At 52.6% G+C, this 14596-nt stretch overlaps 8 protein-coding genes across 8 annotated transcripts; 6 read left to right on the forward strand and 2 right to left on the reverse strand.

The window, feature by feature from the left end:
- Positions 1-24: 24 nt before the first annotated feature.
- ASPSYDRAFT_39519 (uncharacterized protein) lies at positions 25-1944 on the forward strand. The gene has a single exon (XM_040845915.1). It carries the CDS (start codon positions 275-277, stop codon positions 1532-1534), a length of 1260 nt encoding a protein of 419 aa, XP_040708579.1. The 5' UTR covers positions 25-274; the 3' UTR covers positions 1535-1944.
- Positions 1945-2378: 434 nt separating this feature from the next.
- On the forward strand, positions 2379-4479 carry ASPSYDRAFT_140934 (flavin monoamine oxidase family protein; the record flags this gene model as incomplete). Its single annotated transcript, XM_040841090.1, has 2 exons — positions 2379-4149; positions 4202-4479. The coding sequence occupies 2 exons, from the start codon at positions 2379-2381 to the stop codon at positions 4477-4479; spliced, it is 2049 nt and encodes a 682-aa protein (XP_040708580.1).
- A 202-nt stretch (positions 4480-4681) lies between these two features.
- Positions 4682-5713, forward strand: ASPSYDRAFT_54196 (NADP-dependent oxidoreductase; the record flags this gene model as incomplete). Its single annotated transcript, XM_040848813.1, has 1 exon — positions 4682-5713. One exon carries the CDS (start codon positions 4682-4684, stop codon positions 5711-5713), a length of 1032 nt encoding a protein of 343 aa, XP_040708581.1.
- Positions 5714-6142: 429 nt separating this feature from the next.
- Positions 6143-7840, forward strand: ASPSYDRAFT_39523 (uncharacterized protein). Its single transcript, XM_040845916.1, has 6 exons — positions 6143-6549; positions 6610-6643; positions 6701-6728; positions 6782-6818; positions 6878-7097; positions 7165-7840. Exons 1-6 carry the CDS (start codon positions 6185-6187, stop codon positions 7657-7659), a joined length of 1179 nt encoding a protein of 392 aa, XP_040708582.1. The 5' UTR covers positions 6143-6184; the 3' UTR covers positions 7660-7840.
- Positions 7841-7982: 142 nt separating this feature from the next.
- On the forward strand, positions 7983-9618 carry frdA (putative FAD dependent oxidoreductase). Its single transcript, XM_040845917.1, has one exon. It carries the CDS (start codon positions 8024-8026, stop codon positions 9467-9469), a length of 1446 nt encoding a protein of 481 aa, XP_040708583.1. The 5' UTR covers positions 7983-8023; the 3' UTR covers positions 9470-9618.
- A 740-nt stretch (positions 9619-10358) lies between these two features.
- ASPSYDRAFT_39529 (ankyrin repeat domain-containing protein) lies at positions 10359-11048 on the forward strand (the record flags this gene model as incomplete). The annotated part of the gene is made up of 1 exon (XM_040845918.1): positions 10359-11048. A coding segment is annotated over exon 1 (362 nt), but the record flags the coding sequence as incomplete, so codon positions are not given.
- A 1634-nt stretch (positions 11049-12682) lies between these two features.
- Positions 12683-13603, reverse strand: ASPSYDRAFT_344030 (uncharacterized protein). The gene is made up of 2 exons (XM_040845237.1): positions 13572-13603; positions 12683-13524 (listed from the first exon to the last, which is right to left on the reverse strand). The coding sequence occupies exon 2, from the start codon at positions 13420-13422 to the stop codon at positions 12970-12972; it is 453 nt and encodes a 150-aa protein (XP_040708585.1). The 5' UTR covers positions 13423-13524; positions 13572-13603; the 3' UTR covers positions 12683-12969.
- A 134-nt stretch (positions 13604-13737) lies between these two features.
- ASPSYDRAFT_138640 (uncharacterized protein) lies at positions 13738-14461 on the reverse strand (the record flags this gene model as incomplete). The annotated part of the gene is made up of 2 exons (XM_040840859.1): positions 13738-14262; positions 14315-14461. The coding sequence occupies 2 exons, from the start codon at positions 14459-14461 to the stop codon at positions 13738-13740; spliced, it is 672 nt and encodes a 223-aa protein (XP_040708586.1).
- Positions 14462-14596: the final 135 nt, after the last annotated feature.

The raw sequence follows: 14596 nt of genomic DNA on the forward strand, positions 1-14596 counted from the left end.
CTGTCTTCATACCGGTTTGTTCGTAGCTCGCGTGTTCAAAAGTAATAAAACCATAACTAGATAGATATGATAGATTCACCAAACTAATTATTGCGCTAATATACATCCAGTTAAGATTGACTTCTCCTCGCGTCGTTCGTATTGCCGCATCGGAGTCTGACGCTCTTCAGAACAGGTACACAGCGCATCCAGGCAACACTCCTGGATATTTAGTCCTTGGTCGATCAGCTCGTTCAATACTGACTTGCTGTTTACCCAGTTCCTCTGGTAGAACATGACAAGACAAGGCTTAACCCTAGATGCATGGAGCGAAGTTGTCGAGCACGTCGGCACAGACGACCTGCTGAGCCTCTGCCTTGTCTCGAGGGTATGCAAGGCCGTCGCAACCCGAGTTCTTTACCGATCGATCATCCTGAAGCCAGGGCTATATTGGCCGGTTGAAACACCCATCGAACAGAGCCAACTCTCCCCGTCCGAACAACGGGGCCACTGGCATCTGTTATCATGGCTTAAAAGCAAGGAACACCAACGCCTCAGGAACCTGGTCCAGGAAGTAACTCTCCTCCGACCGTCAAGCGCACTTGTATCGCTAGACGAAGCATTCGTCAATCACCTGCGGCAGGACGACTATTTCTCGAAGCTGCTCACCTCGCTGCCCAACCTTCGCCGCGTCACAACCGATATCCCAGAGCTACAGACAGATAATGTAGTTCGCGCCCTCTGTGCCCACAGCAACAGGCCAGAGCTTCACCTGAAAATGCATGGATACAAAGAACGCCTGTTGTCCACCGACTCGTCGCCACTCCGCTGCATATCCAGCCTACAAGTCGCGGGAGACCCCCGGTCCTACCCCAAGGACAACGGCCTGCTCAAATTCCAGAACCTAGTCTTCAGCTGTCCGAATCTTCGCTCGCTGAGCATCACGGTGTTGGATGAATACAACGGCCGCATGAGACGCCCCCGCCTGGTCGGCATATACTTGACCTTCTCCCTCGAGGGCGACGAGGAATTCCCGCCGTTGGAAGACCTCACCCTGGACGGGTACGTGATGAAGGACGGGGAAGCGAGCGTCTGGCAAGATAATGTCCAGTGGGATAAACTGTCTTCTCTCACCGTTGGACCGTCCCCTTGCTGGTCTGTACTTCCTCGGTTCGCGGGGTATGCGACGTCTCTCAAGACACTGAGGGTCTTCACGTACCATGGGATCATCGGTGGGGACGAGGCTCGAATTGGACTAGAGACGCTTCTTGGTTCCTTTGATGGTCTGGAAGTCCTAGAGGTGAAGGGGGTTATATGTAGTGTTTCGGCTGTTGGGCAGCATAGGGGTCTGTCTACGCTTTGCTTGCATGAAGACGAGCCCCAGCATGATGGTGAGGCTGATGAGAGGAGGACTGTGCTTCCCGCGGCGGATATGATGTACCTTGATAGACAATGTCCGAGGCTGTCCTCACTGGGGTTCGATATCCAGCGAGGAAATGGTAAACTGGTAAGCTGGAGCATGGATTTGCATTCCGCAAGGAGGGATCCGTTCTAACGCTTTACAGAATGAGAAGGCTCTTGAGGCTGTAGTAACCGGGTGTAAATATCTGAGACACCTCTCTATTCATTTTGAGATTGGACTCAAAGATATCCGGCAGCCCATTGCGCCAGTGATCAACGCCGAGACAGCACAGAGTATCGGACAGGACATATTCGACCGCCGTAAAGAGGCCGGTTCCTCTCTGTCCACAGTGACACTTTGGACTGGCAGCTCCTACCGGAGCAGGATAGACTGGGAGCCAAAGTATGTCAAGTTCGAAAGCCGGTTTACAGCAAGATATACGCTCCGACAGGGTGAGGGGCTTACAGAGACGGTGGAGGGAGTGGTCCCCCGTTTAAGCTCTGACGACGAAGATGAGGAGGACGAGAATGGGGACAGTCAGAATAGTTCGTAGTGCTCTCGAGTATTCCTGAGCTTAATCTATTTAATACAGTGGAGTCATGTTATTGGGCACTTCCACCGATATCTACTCCAAGTCTGATGCTCTTATCTTGCAACAAAGATAAAGGCACGCCCTAACTCGACAACCTTATCGAGGGATCATACGAGCCACTAGGCTGTTTCCATGGAGCTACTGATAAGTAATTCCGATATCAGCGGCATTGGAATCTGGGATGCGCCTTACCACGCTGAGCAGGTGCAAGGAGAGGCTAACGGCCAAGACAGACCAGGCCGATGGCAATACGACCATGATCCGGATATCAATGTCAAGGCCTCATGCAAGACTTTACGTAAATATTCAGTGTTATCTAGGTCTCATTATATATTGAGGTAGCGGGTGTTTGCTTAAATAGGCGCAGATCAGGTAAAATGGAGGATATAGTATATCAAGTACACAATGAAGTCTCCCTTTAGGCATCTCAGTCTAGGCCTTTGTCTATTCAAAGCAGCTCTAAGCTTAAGCATCCACCAACAATCACTCGAAATCCTCAGGTTCACCACGCCAGAAGTAACGGCCGACTCACTGCACAACATCCACCTCGACTTCCTCGACCCAGACTTCAATGGAGACCTCCACATCGTCTACGGTGACTGCGAGACTACAACAGATAGCACACACCATCATTCCCTCGGCCGACTAACTGTGAAACGCAATGCGCACCCAGAACGTCTCGTCTGGATAACACCCCCAGACGCACCGCACCAGCACTGCCTACACGCGTTTTCACCCGAAACAGGAGCCCTCATGGCCCGTTCCCCTCCAATCACAATCTCCAGGCCCGTCGAACGCCGGCAACCCCTCTCCATAGCAAACTACGCCGACGCCACAGGCCCCTGGTTCGACGGCATCGCATACATGCGCGGCAAAGAACCAGGCAGGACCGCCGTGGCGGCAGCAACGAACGCATCCGTTGCGATTATAGGTGGCGGGATGGCAGGTCTTATGACCTCGCTGCTGCTCTCGTCGGTGGGGATGCAGAACTGGCATATCCATGAGTCGTCGCAGCGGTTGGGCGGGCGAATTCGCACGCAGTATCTTAATGGTTCCAGGCCTGAGGAGTACCAGTACCAGGAGATGGGACCGATGCGGTTCCCTGTGAGTCTGCACTACCCTGAAAAGAATGAGACGCTGGAGATCCAGGATCATAAGATGGTGTTTCAGCTGGGGGACGTGCTGAATGGGTTGAATCGGGAGCGGAATCCGGAGTTGAGGGTTGAGTTTATTCCCTTTGTGCAGAATAATGATAATGTTCCAGCTGATAGTGGTGGGAATCGGGTTCATGGGAGGATTCCGACGAAGGGCGAGGTGGAGGAGGATCCGGGGCTTGTATATACCGCTGCTGCGTCGAATCAGACTGCTATTGACGCGGCGGAGAAGGGGTATGATGATTATGTTGATGTGGATGGACTGTCTATGAAGGACATTGCGGAGAACATCTTCCAGGCGCACAAGACTGCGGTCGAGCACGGGCTGTTCCACTGGTCTGAGGCAGGCTACTTGCGATACGCGCTCGGATATGATGCCAACATTACCGATTATGTCGCTGGCTCTGGCGGAAGTCCAATTTGGAGCGATATATACGACAACGTCTACTTCTCCGCAAGTGAATGGCGCACTATCGACAAGGGTCTCGAGTCTCTGCCCAGGGCATTCTATCCGCATGTTGGAAACAAGGCAACGTTTGGTAGGAAGATCACTGGGCTGGCATACAACGAGACGACCGAAAAGATCGCCGTGAACTGGAGGGACGATCCGCTGCAGATGGACCCCCAAAGCGAAGAATATGACTACGCCATTGTGGCTGCACCATTCAGCAAGGTCCGTCTATGGGACCTCCCCCGGTACTCGTCTCTGCTTTCGCGGGCGATCGAGTCCTTGAACTACAGCCCGGCGTGCAAACTGTCTCTGCTGTACGAGACCCGCTTCTGGGAGCATCAGGAGAAGCCCATCTTTGGCGGGTGCGGCGCGGTGGATGTCCCTGGTGTTGGAAGTATCTGCTACCCTTCGTTCAATATGAACGGAACAGGGCCTGGCGTTGTCCTGGCATCGTATACGAGCGGTACACCAGCGCGGTCTATCGCGGCACTGAGTCCGGAGGATTATGTGGGTATTGTCCAACGCGCAATGGTGGACTTCCACGGACATATAGCTGCTGAGCAGTTCACTGGTATTCACTGTGCCCATACACATTCTGGCTCTTTGACTAACATCGCTGCCAGGAATTTATAACCGCCAATGCTGGGAGACAGACGAACACCAAGCAGGCGCCTGGGCATCACCCTTTGTCGGGCAGCAGGAGCTGTACCTCCCTGCTTACTACCAGACGGAGTTCAAGACAATCTTTATTGGCGAGCATACAAGCTATACGCACGCCTGGATCTTCTCGGCACTTGACTCGGCGGTGCGTGGGACGACGCAGCTGCTCCTAGATCTGGGGTTGGTGGATGAAGCAAAGCAGATTGTGCATGAGTGGATGGGGCGTTGGATTAAGCTCTGATCACGCAATGTCGCTAGTTTAATAAATGGTTGGAGAACTTGGTGTAGTTATAGGAGGGCCCGGTTATACAAGCACGTCATCACAGTGGAGAACGCGAGATAGCCTATTGTCGGCTACCAGATCTTAAACAATTCATCTCCAACTATAAATCTCCCACTTCCATTCTCATATATCCATTCATACATAATCCAGTCCAAAGAAAATGCAAGCAATCCGCCTTCATCCAGCCCAGGCTGGCCCTCCGTACAGCCCCTCCAACCCCGCCCCCTCGTCAGCCCTGCACCTCGACACAGTCCCAATCCCCAAGCCATCCAAGGCCGGCGAAATGCTCATTAGAAACAAAGCATCGACCATAATCCGCGACACCCTGACATGGCCCGAAACATACAGCCATGACTACCTCATCTCCGGAAACGACCTCTCCGGCACAGTCGTCGAGGTCTTCGACGAACAAAACTCCAAGTTCAAACCTGGCGACGAGGTCTTTGGCATGCTCGCTGCTGACCGTCCAGGGGCATGGGCAGAGTACGCTATTGCGACTGAGAACGAAGTCTCGTTGAAACCAGCCAAGTTAGCCTGGAAAGACGCCGCCGCCCTGCCGCTGAGTGGGATGACGGCGTACGAGGCGCTCTTCGTTCATGCCGGCGTGCCAGTTCCGGAGAGAGATGCGGCCGTTCAAAATTCGCGAGGACACAATCCGAGAAATGAAGCGAAGAAAGTCCTTATCACAGGAGCAGGAGGTGCCGTGGGTGCTTACATCGTCCAACTCGCCAGACTCGCCGGGCTCCATGTCACGGCTGCGACGAGTTCGAATGAGCGCAACGCCGAGTTTCTGCGTGGGCTGGGTGCAGATGATACCATTGAATATGCAGCTCTGCAGACAGAGGACCAGAAAGAAGTCTACGACATTGTCATCGACACCGTTGGAGGGCAACCACTAGCGGATGCCTGGGCCTGTATCAAAGCAGGTGGATCGCTGATTACAGTCGACTCAAGCAGCTTCAATTTCGTCGAAGAACACACCAAGCGCGGGATTCGACGAGAGGGAATCAAAGCATTGTTCTTCATCGTAGAGGGGGGAGCTGCCAGTTTAAACGCCCTGGCAGAGTTTGCGAACTTGGGGCTCCTCCAGGTGTTTGTACTAGATTCTTATCCTCTTGCGAAAGCCCGTGAAGCGTATGACCGTGCGAATGGACGGTTGACAGGCCGTGGGAAAATTATTCTCTCTGTGTGAGAAGCTGCATAGATAGGACTTTTCCACATGGGCGCAGGTCACACTCTGATATAATATATATAACTTTCCATTATATAACCATTTCCAAGGTAAAAATACAAAGAGCTAATTTGTTGTTTATGCTGTCAATATTCAAAACTCATCATAAAACACTTAACGCCGCTATCTACTTTCACGTTTTAGCGTGTTTTTCAGTAAAATATTGAAAATAAACCAGGCCTATCTTAGATATTTGAGATTGAAAAGTTTATAAACATACAGTTCAATACTTCTTTTATTATATATTCCGTTAATCAAGTATAAAGCGGTGGTGGGGCTCGAAACGAATAAAGAATATAAATGGTAGAGATAGGGAAGAACGCGAACGCAGATGAATACGAGGCTGACGCGAGACTTTCCCCCGAGAGCCTGCCCCTCTTCTCAAAGTTTTTTATTACTCCGTCGTCCAAGTCTGTCGTGCATACGGCGAAAATGGCCACTTTCCACTGCTACTGCGCCCTATGTTCCTGCTCACTGGGCAGCTACGAACTCGGATCGAAGAAACCCGAGGCGCTGAGGCGTCGACGCGCACGCGTCGCCAGGTGCATCTACTGGCGAAGCAGGGGGCACTCTTGCTACTACGAGACCGAAGATGAAGAAGAAGAGGAAAAGGAGGAGCGGCTGCGGAGGATGCCCGAGACAGATTCCGGGATAGCGGAGGAAGATGATGATGATGAGAGCGAACGAGCGTCGTATGACCCTGAGCTGTTAGACCGGGACGGCCTTTACTGGCTTCATCTTCTTGGAGCGCTTGGAATGCATTATTTTGGTTCTGGTGCTGGCCCTGATGCTCCGAGGTATGTATGCTCTCAGAGTGTGTAACTAACTACCTATCCAGTTCTAACTAGATATCCCAGATATTTTATTTCGGATCTGGACTATGATGACTGCGTAGGTATATCGAGTGGGTATAGCGGTAGTGATGGCTAACTGTTAGTTACTATGAAGAATTCAGCCACAATCTCTCCTCGCGATGGTATGTATCGACTCTCGCACCCTTGTTCAGCACTCCGTCCTGACTTGTCATAGACCCGGACACACCAAGGGAAGACCCGGAGGTATACTGGTAGGAGCAGAAGTCTCCGGTGCCTGCCAATTCTATACACTAAACATCGTCTTGTCTAGTTATTACGGTCCAGCCGGTGGGACCCTCGTGCTCCCCTTCCACTGGGGCTGTATGGACATTCTGTGTCGGATTATACTCGGACATCCAGCCTACGACGAGCTTGATAAAAAGGCACTTTACGACGCCATGTCCCAGGGTAAGGCGTACTGTACTCTCAATCTTCCATACGGTGATATCACAGGCAGCGACCAAGACTGGCAGTCCGTTCCAGGCGAAGAGGTTCGTGTTCCATCTATTTATTGAATCTCAGCATCCACCCCTGCTAAACAACAACTCATCTGTTTAGTACTCTGTAACAAACCCGTCAATTATCTCTGACCTTGATCGTCGCGAGGTAAAGAGGTTCTGCAAAGCAACGGAGGATCAAGCCAAAACCAGCCTCGATCTCAGCAGCAAAGTGCAAAACGACCCATTCAACCTCTTACCCCAGGAGATCAGCGATATGATCTTGGATTACCTCCCAGGAAAGTCTCTCGCCGCACTGCTGAGTGCCTCTTGGATTATGCATGCGCGCACGCGGTACTCGGAGTTCTGGAAACGCCGCCTTCATCGCCATATGCCGTGGATCTGGGGCTGGGAGTGGGAGCAGTTTCTGGAAGGGTATGGGGATTCCAGTGTTAACTACAAAGGGCTCTACATCTATCTCGATGAAGTGACGAGACCGAGATATGGTATGAGGGCGTGGTTGGCTCTTGCGAATCGGCGGAGGATATGGGGTGCTTGTGAGGTCCTGGCTGAGAGATATCACCAAGTGAAGCAGGAACAGACAGCGAGCGGGTAGATTAGTTGGGTCTTATGCTTTTAAATACTGCCTGGTCTCATCATGTATCTCCACACATTGCTTGACTTTGTAGGGCTGAGTATAGCAGTCGCCTCGAACACAGATCAAGTTCAGCCCTGTCGACTGTTACACAAATACAAACACAAACCCACCAGAGAAACAGATAACAGGATTAGCCGGGGTATATACGCTAAACATTCGGTGACCGAACCATGTCGTGCAACAATAACAACCGTGAGCCGAGAGTGGGCTGACTCGCCGCGTCAGACCATATCCCCGCAACCAGCACTTAAATATATCCCTCTCCTCCCCTTTAACATCCCCAATGGCCAGACAACTGATATTTATGAGGAGCTTGTTCAAAATGCCCTCGTGTTTGAATCGAGCACCGCTCTCCAACCCGCAAGCACACGTCATCGTAGTCGGCACCGGCCTGGCCGGGCTCTCCGCCGCAACCCAACTAACAACGCACAACATCCCCGTAATCCTGCTCGACCGCGCAGAAAAGCCAGGAGGGAATAGCATCAAGGCATCCTCCGGGATAAACGGGGCTCCGACCAGATTCCAGCCCGTCCCAGATGACTATTTCTACGACGACACCGTCCGGTCAGCCGGGAAGCTGCTTTTGACGGCCACCGCGGAGGATCTAGTGCGCCGTGAGAAGTTAATTTCGACTGTTACTAGGGGCTCCGGGGATGCGGTTTACTGGCTTTCTGATGAGATGGGGGTGGATCTTAGTAAAGTTGCGCAGCTGGGTGGGCATTCGAAGCCGAGGACGCATCGCGGGGCTGGGGGGAAGCCACCGGGGGCTTCGATTGTTGGGGCTTTATTGGAAGGGTTAAAGAACAATCCATTTGCTGAGATCCGGACGAAGTCGCGCGTCACGAAGGTGTTGAAGGAGGCGAAGGAGGTTGTGGGGGTTGAGTATGTTGGTGATGAAGAGGAAGCCCGAATTCTCCGTGGACCGGTTGTCTTTGCCAGTGGAGGATTTGCTGGTGATGTTCGTGGAATGGTATTCAAATACCGACCAGATTTAGCTGGGCTCCCATCCACGAATGAAGCGAGACAAGGGTCTCAGCCATTGCTGGTTGATGTTGGTGCGAGGTTGGTTGATATGGAGCAGATCCAGGTCCACCCGACGGGATTTCTGGACGAGAAGGATCAGTCGGCAACAGTGAAGTTCCTTGCTGCAGAGGCCCTGCGAGGTGAGGGTGGAATACTGCTGTTGAATAACGGTGCGAGGTTCGTCAATGAGCTGCAGACGAGAGAGCACATCACAGACGCTGTCACCAAATCTGCTTCAACCTTGGAGACAGACCTTCGACAATGGGACGTTACCCTGCTATTAGACCAAGGTGCCGCGTCTGCCCTGGACTCGCATATGCAGTTCTATCTTTGGAAGGGTCTCATGCGCAAGACAACCATGGGGGAGTTAGGGCAGGCGGTCGTCAGCACCGTGCAGGAATATGCCGACGTGGTCTCTGGCAAGAAGGAAGATCCATATGGCCAGGAATCCTTTGGAAATTGGACACTGACCGATGTGAAGCCCGAGTCTGTTGCATATGTGGGAAAGGTCACGCCAGTCCTGCATTTTACTATGGGCGGCGTGCTGTTCAATGACGATGCTCAGGTCCTCGACGAGCAGGGCGAGCCAATACGCGGTCTTTGGGCTGCAGGCGAAGTGACTGGCGGACTTCATGGCCAGAACCGTCTTGGAGGCTCGTCATTGCTTGAATGCGCTGTCTTTGGCAGGATTGCTGGCAATGGGGCAGCGGCCTTCTACCAGCAGCATTATGTAGCTGGCGTATAGCACAGGTGTGATGTTCATAATCTTGTGTCAGTAGCTGTGGACAATCGAGTCAAATGTCAGTACCATATAAATAGATTATATAAGTGTACAATTATAACTATTGTTATGTTGTTACATATCTTAGTTATATGATATGATATCGTGCCTTAATAATAAGGCTATAATTAGCACCCCCTCGTTCTCCCCACGTTTTCCCTTCATTCTCTCCCTCTTCTTCTTCTTCTTCCTCGACAAAATGTGAGTCTGTCTCGTCGTGCCGTCGCAACCCCCAAGCCTATTTCCTGGCCGTCAGGTACAGCATGGCCTTTGGAAACTCGTTGAGATCGCTCGTCCAGCTGCCCGCCGAGATCATCCTCGCCATCGCCGAACCCCTCGACGTCCACGACCTCAACGCCCTCCTTCGCTCCTCGCGCTACCTCGCCAGTCTCCTTCATTCCCGATTCTATCGCCTCGCTACCAATTACACCTTCCGCCGACGCGGTCAACGGAAATCGCCGCTGACATGGGCAGCCGAAAATGGTCGGGCCGCGACCGTGCAGAAGCTCTTGGACGCCGGCGCAGACGCCACATCGCTCGTTGACGGCCTGTCCCCATTCCACTATGCCGTCCAAAAGGGCCACACCGAGATCGCGCGGATGCTCCTCGACGCTGGTGCAAACCCGACACAGCTCACAAGGAATGGCGATGTCCCTTTGATTCCGGCCGCTGAGCACGGCCACCTGGATACAGTGCGCTTGTTATTGGAGGTTACAAACACAAATACTCCGACTGAGCGGTTGGATTACAAACGGGCGCTTTCAAGGGCGGTCTATTTTGGCCATCCTCGATTGGTACGGTTCATGCTGGATAATGCGACCAGCGGTGCTCCGTCTGCAGGGGATGCTACTGGCAAAGGGTGGCTGGATATCGCGGGCGACCATGACTTGATTTATCAGGCCGCACGCGCCGGGAACTGTGAGATAATCCGGTTGTTGCTCGATTATGGGGCCAAGGTTCCTCCGGTTCACCGCAGGTCCACGCATCCGTTGGTAGTTGCTGCGCAGAACGGGCACAAAGATGCGGTCCAACTGCTTATCGCGGCTCGAGCCGATCCGACGTACGAGGAGAAACGGCGAGAGGCAGTCTCGCAGAACGACGTTTCTCCCGACGACGTTGCGCAGTTCCTGCTCGACTCCGGGGCCGATACACACGCCGCTGGGAAGAAATTCTCGGCTATGATGTCTGCAGCTCAGCCTGTGAATAGTCTCACGGTTCGTCTGTACCAGAAATACGGAAAAGACCTAGTCCAGCCTACCAGGGACGGTCGGACACCGCTGCAGATCGCTTTGGAGGAATTTACTCCCCCGGATGTCATACACCTCCTACTTGACCTCGGCGCGGACGTAAATGTCAGAGGGCGAGATGGGTCTACGGCACTACACACGTTGGTCCGCTTGAAGAGGCATGACCTGCTTGAAACTTTCCTATCGGCCGGTGCGTCGCTGTCAATTGCTGACGACCAAGGCAATACCCCGTTACTGCTGGCGGTCGCAGTGTCCAACGTTTCAGCCGCTTCTCTGTTTCTCCAATACGGAGCTGATGTCTCAGTAAGGGACAGTCAAGGGAGAACCCCTCTGCATCTTGCTGCATCCCATACCTCTGGTGTGATTCTGTCCATGCTTCTTAATACCGGCGCCGACATCTCTGTGAGAGATCGTGACGATCGGATACCCTTGCACTTTGCAACGCTCTCCGGAAACCCCTCCATTTTCAAGGCACTTCTCAGCAGACACGATAAGGCTGGTATCGATCCTCTTGTGAGATCACAGAGCGGTCGCACAGTACTAGAAATGGCGGTAGAGGCTGGCCATATGGCTCTGGTGGAACTGTTGGTCGAAAGAGGAGTTGACATCAACAGTCACTGGGAAGGGTATTCACCACTGCATTCGGCCGTCGCAAACAAGCACCCCGAAATTGCCGAGTATCTTCTGGCTCGCGGCGCCGACCCCCTGCGGTTGGACTTTTACGGCCGCACACCATTCGATTGGGCATCGGGAGATGGGACAATGCTGAATACAATGGTGCGGTCCTGCGATGTTATTTACCGACGCACGAATCTTGAAACGCGCATGTTCACACTCAAAGACAGCGTGGTCCGTTTCGGGACACGGATCCTGGACGGACAAACAAGCGACTTTTACAAGCTCGCCAAATGCCTCATATATCTGAACAACGGTGACGCAGCGCTATCCGTATTCAGACAGGCGGCCAAGGCAAGAGCTAGCGAAGAGGACCTCCGATACCCCATGTGCTGCAGTGGATGCAGGAAGAGATTCAAGCAAAGCGGGCGGTCTGACGTGATGGTCCTGGTGTGTCGAAGATGCCACGACCTCGAACTGTGCGACTTTGTCGACACTTCTCCGTTCTTGGGGTTCTACTCGACTGATGCGGGATTTGCCGTGGACCCCACGGCCAACGCTGATAAGGACAGTGCCAATGCGACGATGTGGAAAGGCGAACTTGAGGAGTTGATTGAGCGGTATTCCTGACCTCGCGGTTTCTAAGTGTGTATAGGAGGGCCATCCATCCTGCGTCAGTCATCGTTATAATCGCCGTCTCTTCATACCTTTGTCAGGTGTAATGGGGTCCAGAGAATTTTCAGCCATTCACCTGAAGTCAATCCGGAAGTAACAGTCCAGAGGCTGTAAGATCAGAGCCAGGGGCAAACGCCTCCAGGTGCCCCAGCCTTCCGAAAGAAGAATTGTTATATTTATTGACTATATATACACCTGTCTTTGCAAGCAACGGCAACTATACAAATATACCAGGCCTTGTATACTCGATGTTCATTTGACCGCGGCAAGGTGTGATTACTTATGGGAAAAGGATATAAATACCAAAAAAACTTCCTAAATGACAGTGGATAAACATGCACACTTGTACTCATGTCCCGTAATGCACAACCAACGTAGCTTAAAGACAAAAATGACCGGGTAGTTATAGAATCTCATACGCTTCTTGGAGGGCTCTGGGTGACACGTACACCGGGTACCGGTCAGAATTTAGGCTATTCGCGGATAAAACAGTCTTGCTGGATCCCATCCAATGAGTCTGGAAGTAGGCAGAAACTATTCCCAAGAAGATCTCCAGGCTCTTCTACCAAGGTACGAGGCGTAATGAGTCCAGCACGAGTCTAGAGTCTAGACAGACGGGTGACGGGTGACAATCCACCTAATCCGAACAAGCCTGCAGATCTAGCAGCACGTAGTTCAGGAAACTGGAAAGTCGCCTACTTTTCCGTGGCGAACCCCTGTCCCTCCCAAAAGTCCCAACAGTCAACAGCTTATAGCCGGCAACGGTGCGTGATGAGGCTGCAGTAGTGCTGCGCCGTTGTCTCGTCGTCCCGTCCGGGCCGCTGGGGGGTCTGCGCCGCAGTGCATTAGGGCATGGCTGGGAACCCACACGGACATTGGAAAATAAATGGGGACGATGTCTAAATGAATACCAATATATGAATGCTTTCAATGATTTGCATCGCGACAGCTATAATTGTTATATCCTACATAGAAACTCCCCTGAACGCCACCCTCTTCAACCAACCGGACCACGCCCATGGCCAACACTGGAATTGGCCACGAACAGGGGCTGTCGATTATCGCGAGCTCTGAAACGGACTTGGACTCTCCCGTGGGAAATACGCCGGGGCCGGATTGTCCCTTGCATCTGCCCTCGCATCTCCGGACTCCCGCCTCTGCTGGACGACTTGAACCTCCGTCGTCTTCGTAATGTCCATTGGACCCGGACATAGGATATTCTCCTGACTTCCCTCGCGGCCCACTGCCGCTGTGTCGAATAGTGAGGCGTCGGGCATGCACTGTAGACGGATGGGGGGCTTCTTGCTCGTGGGTTTGCTGGAGGTATAATTTGAAGAGTTGTAGTATGTTTGGCGTTTGTGGGTTATGGCCGTGTAGCATTGAGGGAGAGTTGGCAGGGTGGCGCAGATGATGATCACGCACATCTTCTCAAGATATCAGACTGGTTTGGATTGAATGGAGACATAACCTCATACCTCAACACTGTGCCTGATTAGTGAAGTCGGATACGGGGTCATGCAGAGACTCACGAGTACCATGTAGTGATTGGGGCCCAGGACCCTAGATTGTCAGTTAGACTCTGTGATCTCACAGTAAACAGGGCACAAACATGTTATATCGGCGTGCTCTGGCAAGTTCTTCAACAGTATGCACTTCACCAGTGTTGCGGCGGCCGCGCTGTGCTGTTAGATATAGTCAAGTCTGAGAGCGAGGGACATACAATACGCCTGCGCCTAAAATGGCAACGATGCCAACCTTCTTGAAAGTAGGCAGCTGGATGCGGTAGAATATGACCACGGGGAAGATTGCCAGCGCCAGGTCTGCAAAGGCATTGAAGGCTGCTTGGGAAGTGCCCCCAATAAGCTGTAGCTGGAGCGAGAAGCACGACCCCTCGGTGTCAGGAAGCCATATCTTCTTCGCAGGCCGACAGAAGCCTATAATAACGACGATGGCGAATACGTTCCAGGCAATAGACACCACAGTGAGAATGTATAGAAACCACCGCTGCCACGACTTGGCCGACTGGCCCATCAAACGGATCAGGAAGATGGCGACTGATATCTTGCCGGTGGTAGTGCTGACGACGGAGAAGTTGGGCGCGATGACTGTGTATTTTGCTGCGTTGACTTTGTCCTCTGGAGTGGCTATATCGCTGGTGTGCATTCCCAGGCCATACGAGACAGCCACCTGTGCGAGCGACGAACAGACCAATGCACTTGCCTAGTCCTCGTCAGCTACTTGTCGCCATTTTCGCAGTATCACGATAGGTTACCAGAGACAGCCCGATGAAGAAGTCATCCCACCCAGGGAGCCTGGTCAGCACAAGCCTGGTATACAGTCGAAGCCCAACGACAATAGTCGACACAGGCCCCAGCGTCCACGAAGCTGCAGTGATACTTGCAGACTGGTCTTCCACCATGGTGCGCATACACAGGCTCCCATCGCACCGAAGCACCTCGTCGAAGACATTATATGGCAGGGCGCTACGGCATTAGTACGATGACAAACCTTACCTGTCATCTCGCCTGGCAAGAGAGGTAGTGAAACATCTCGT

The sequence above is a fragment of the Aspergillus sydowii genome (genome assembly GCF_001890705.1).
Source record: "Aspergillus sydowii CBS 593.65 unplaced genomic scaffold ASPSYscaffold_1, whole genome shotgun sequence".
Lineage (NCBI taxonomy): Eukaryota > Fungi > Ascomycota > Eurotiomycetes > Eurotiales > Aspergillaceae > Aspergillus > Aspergillus sydowii.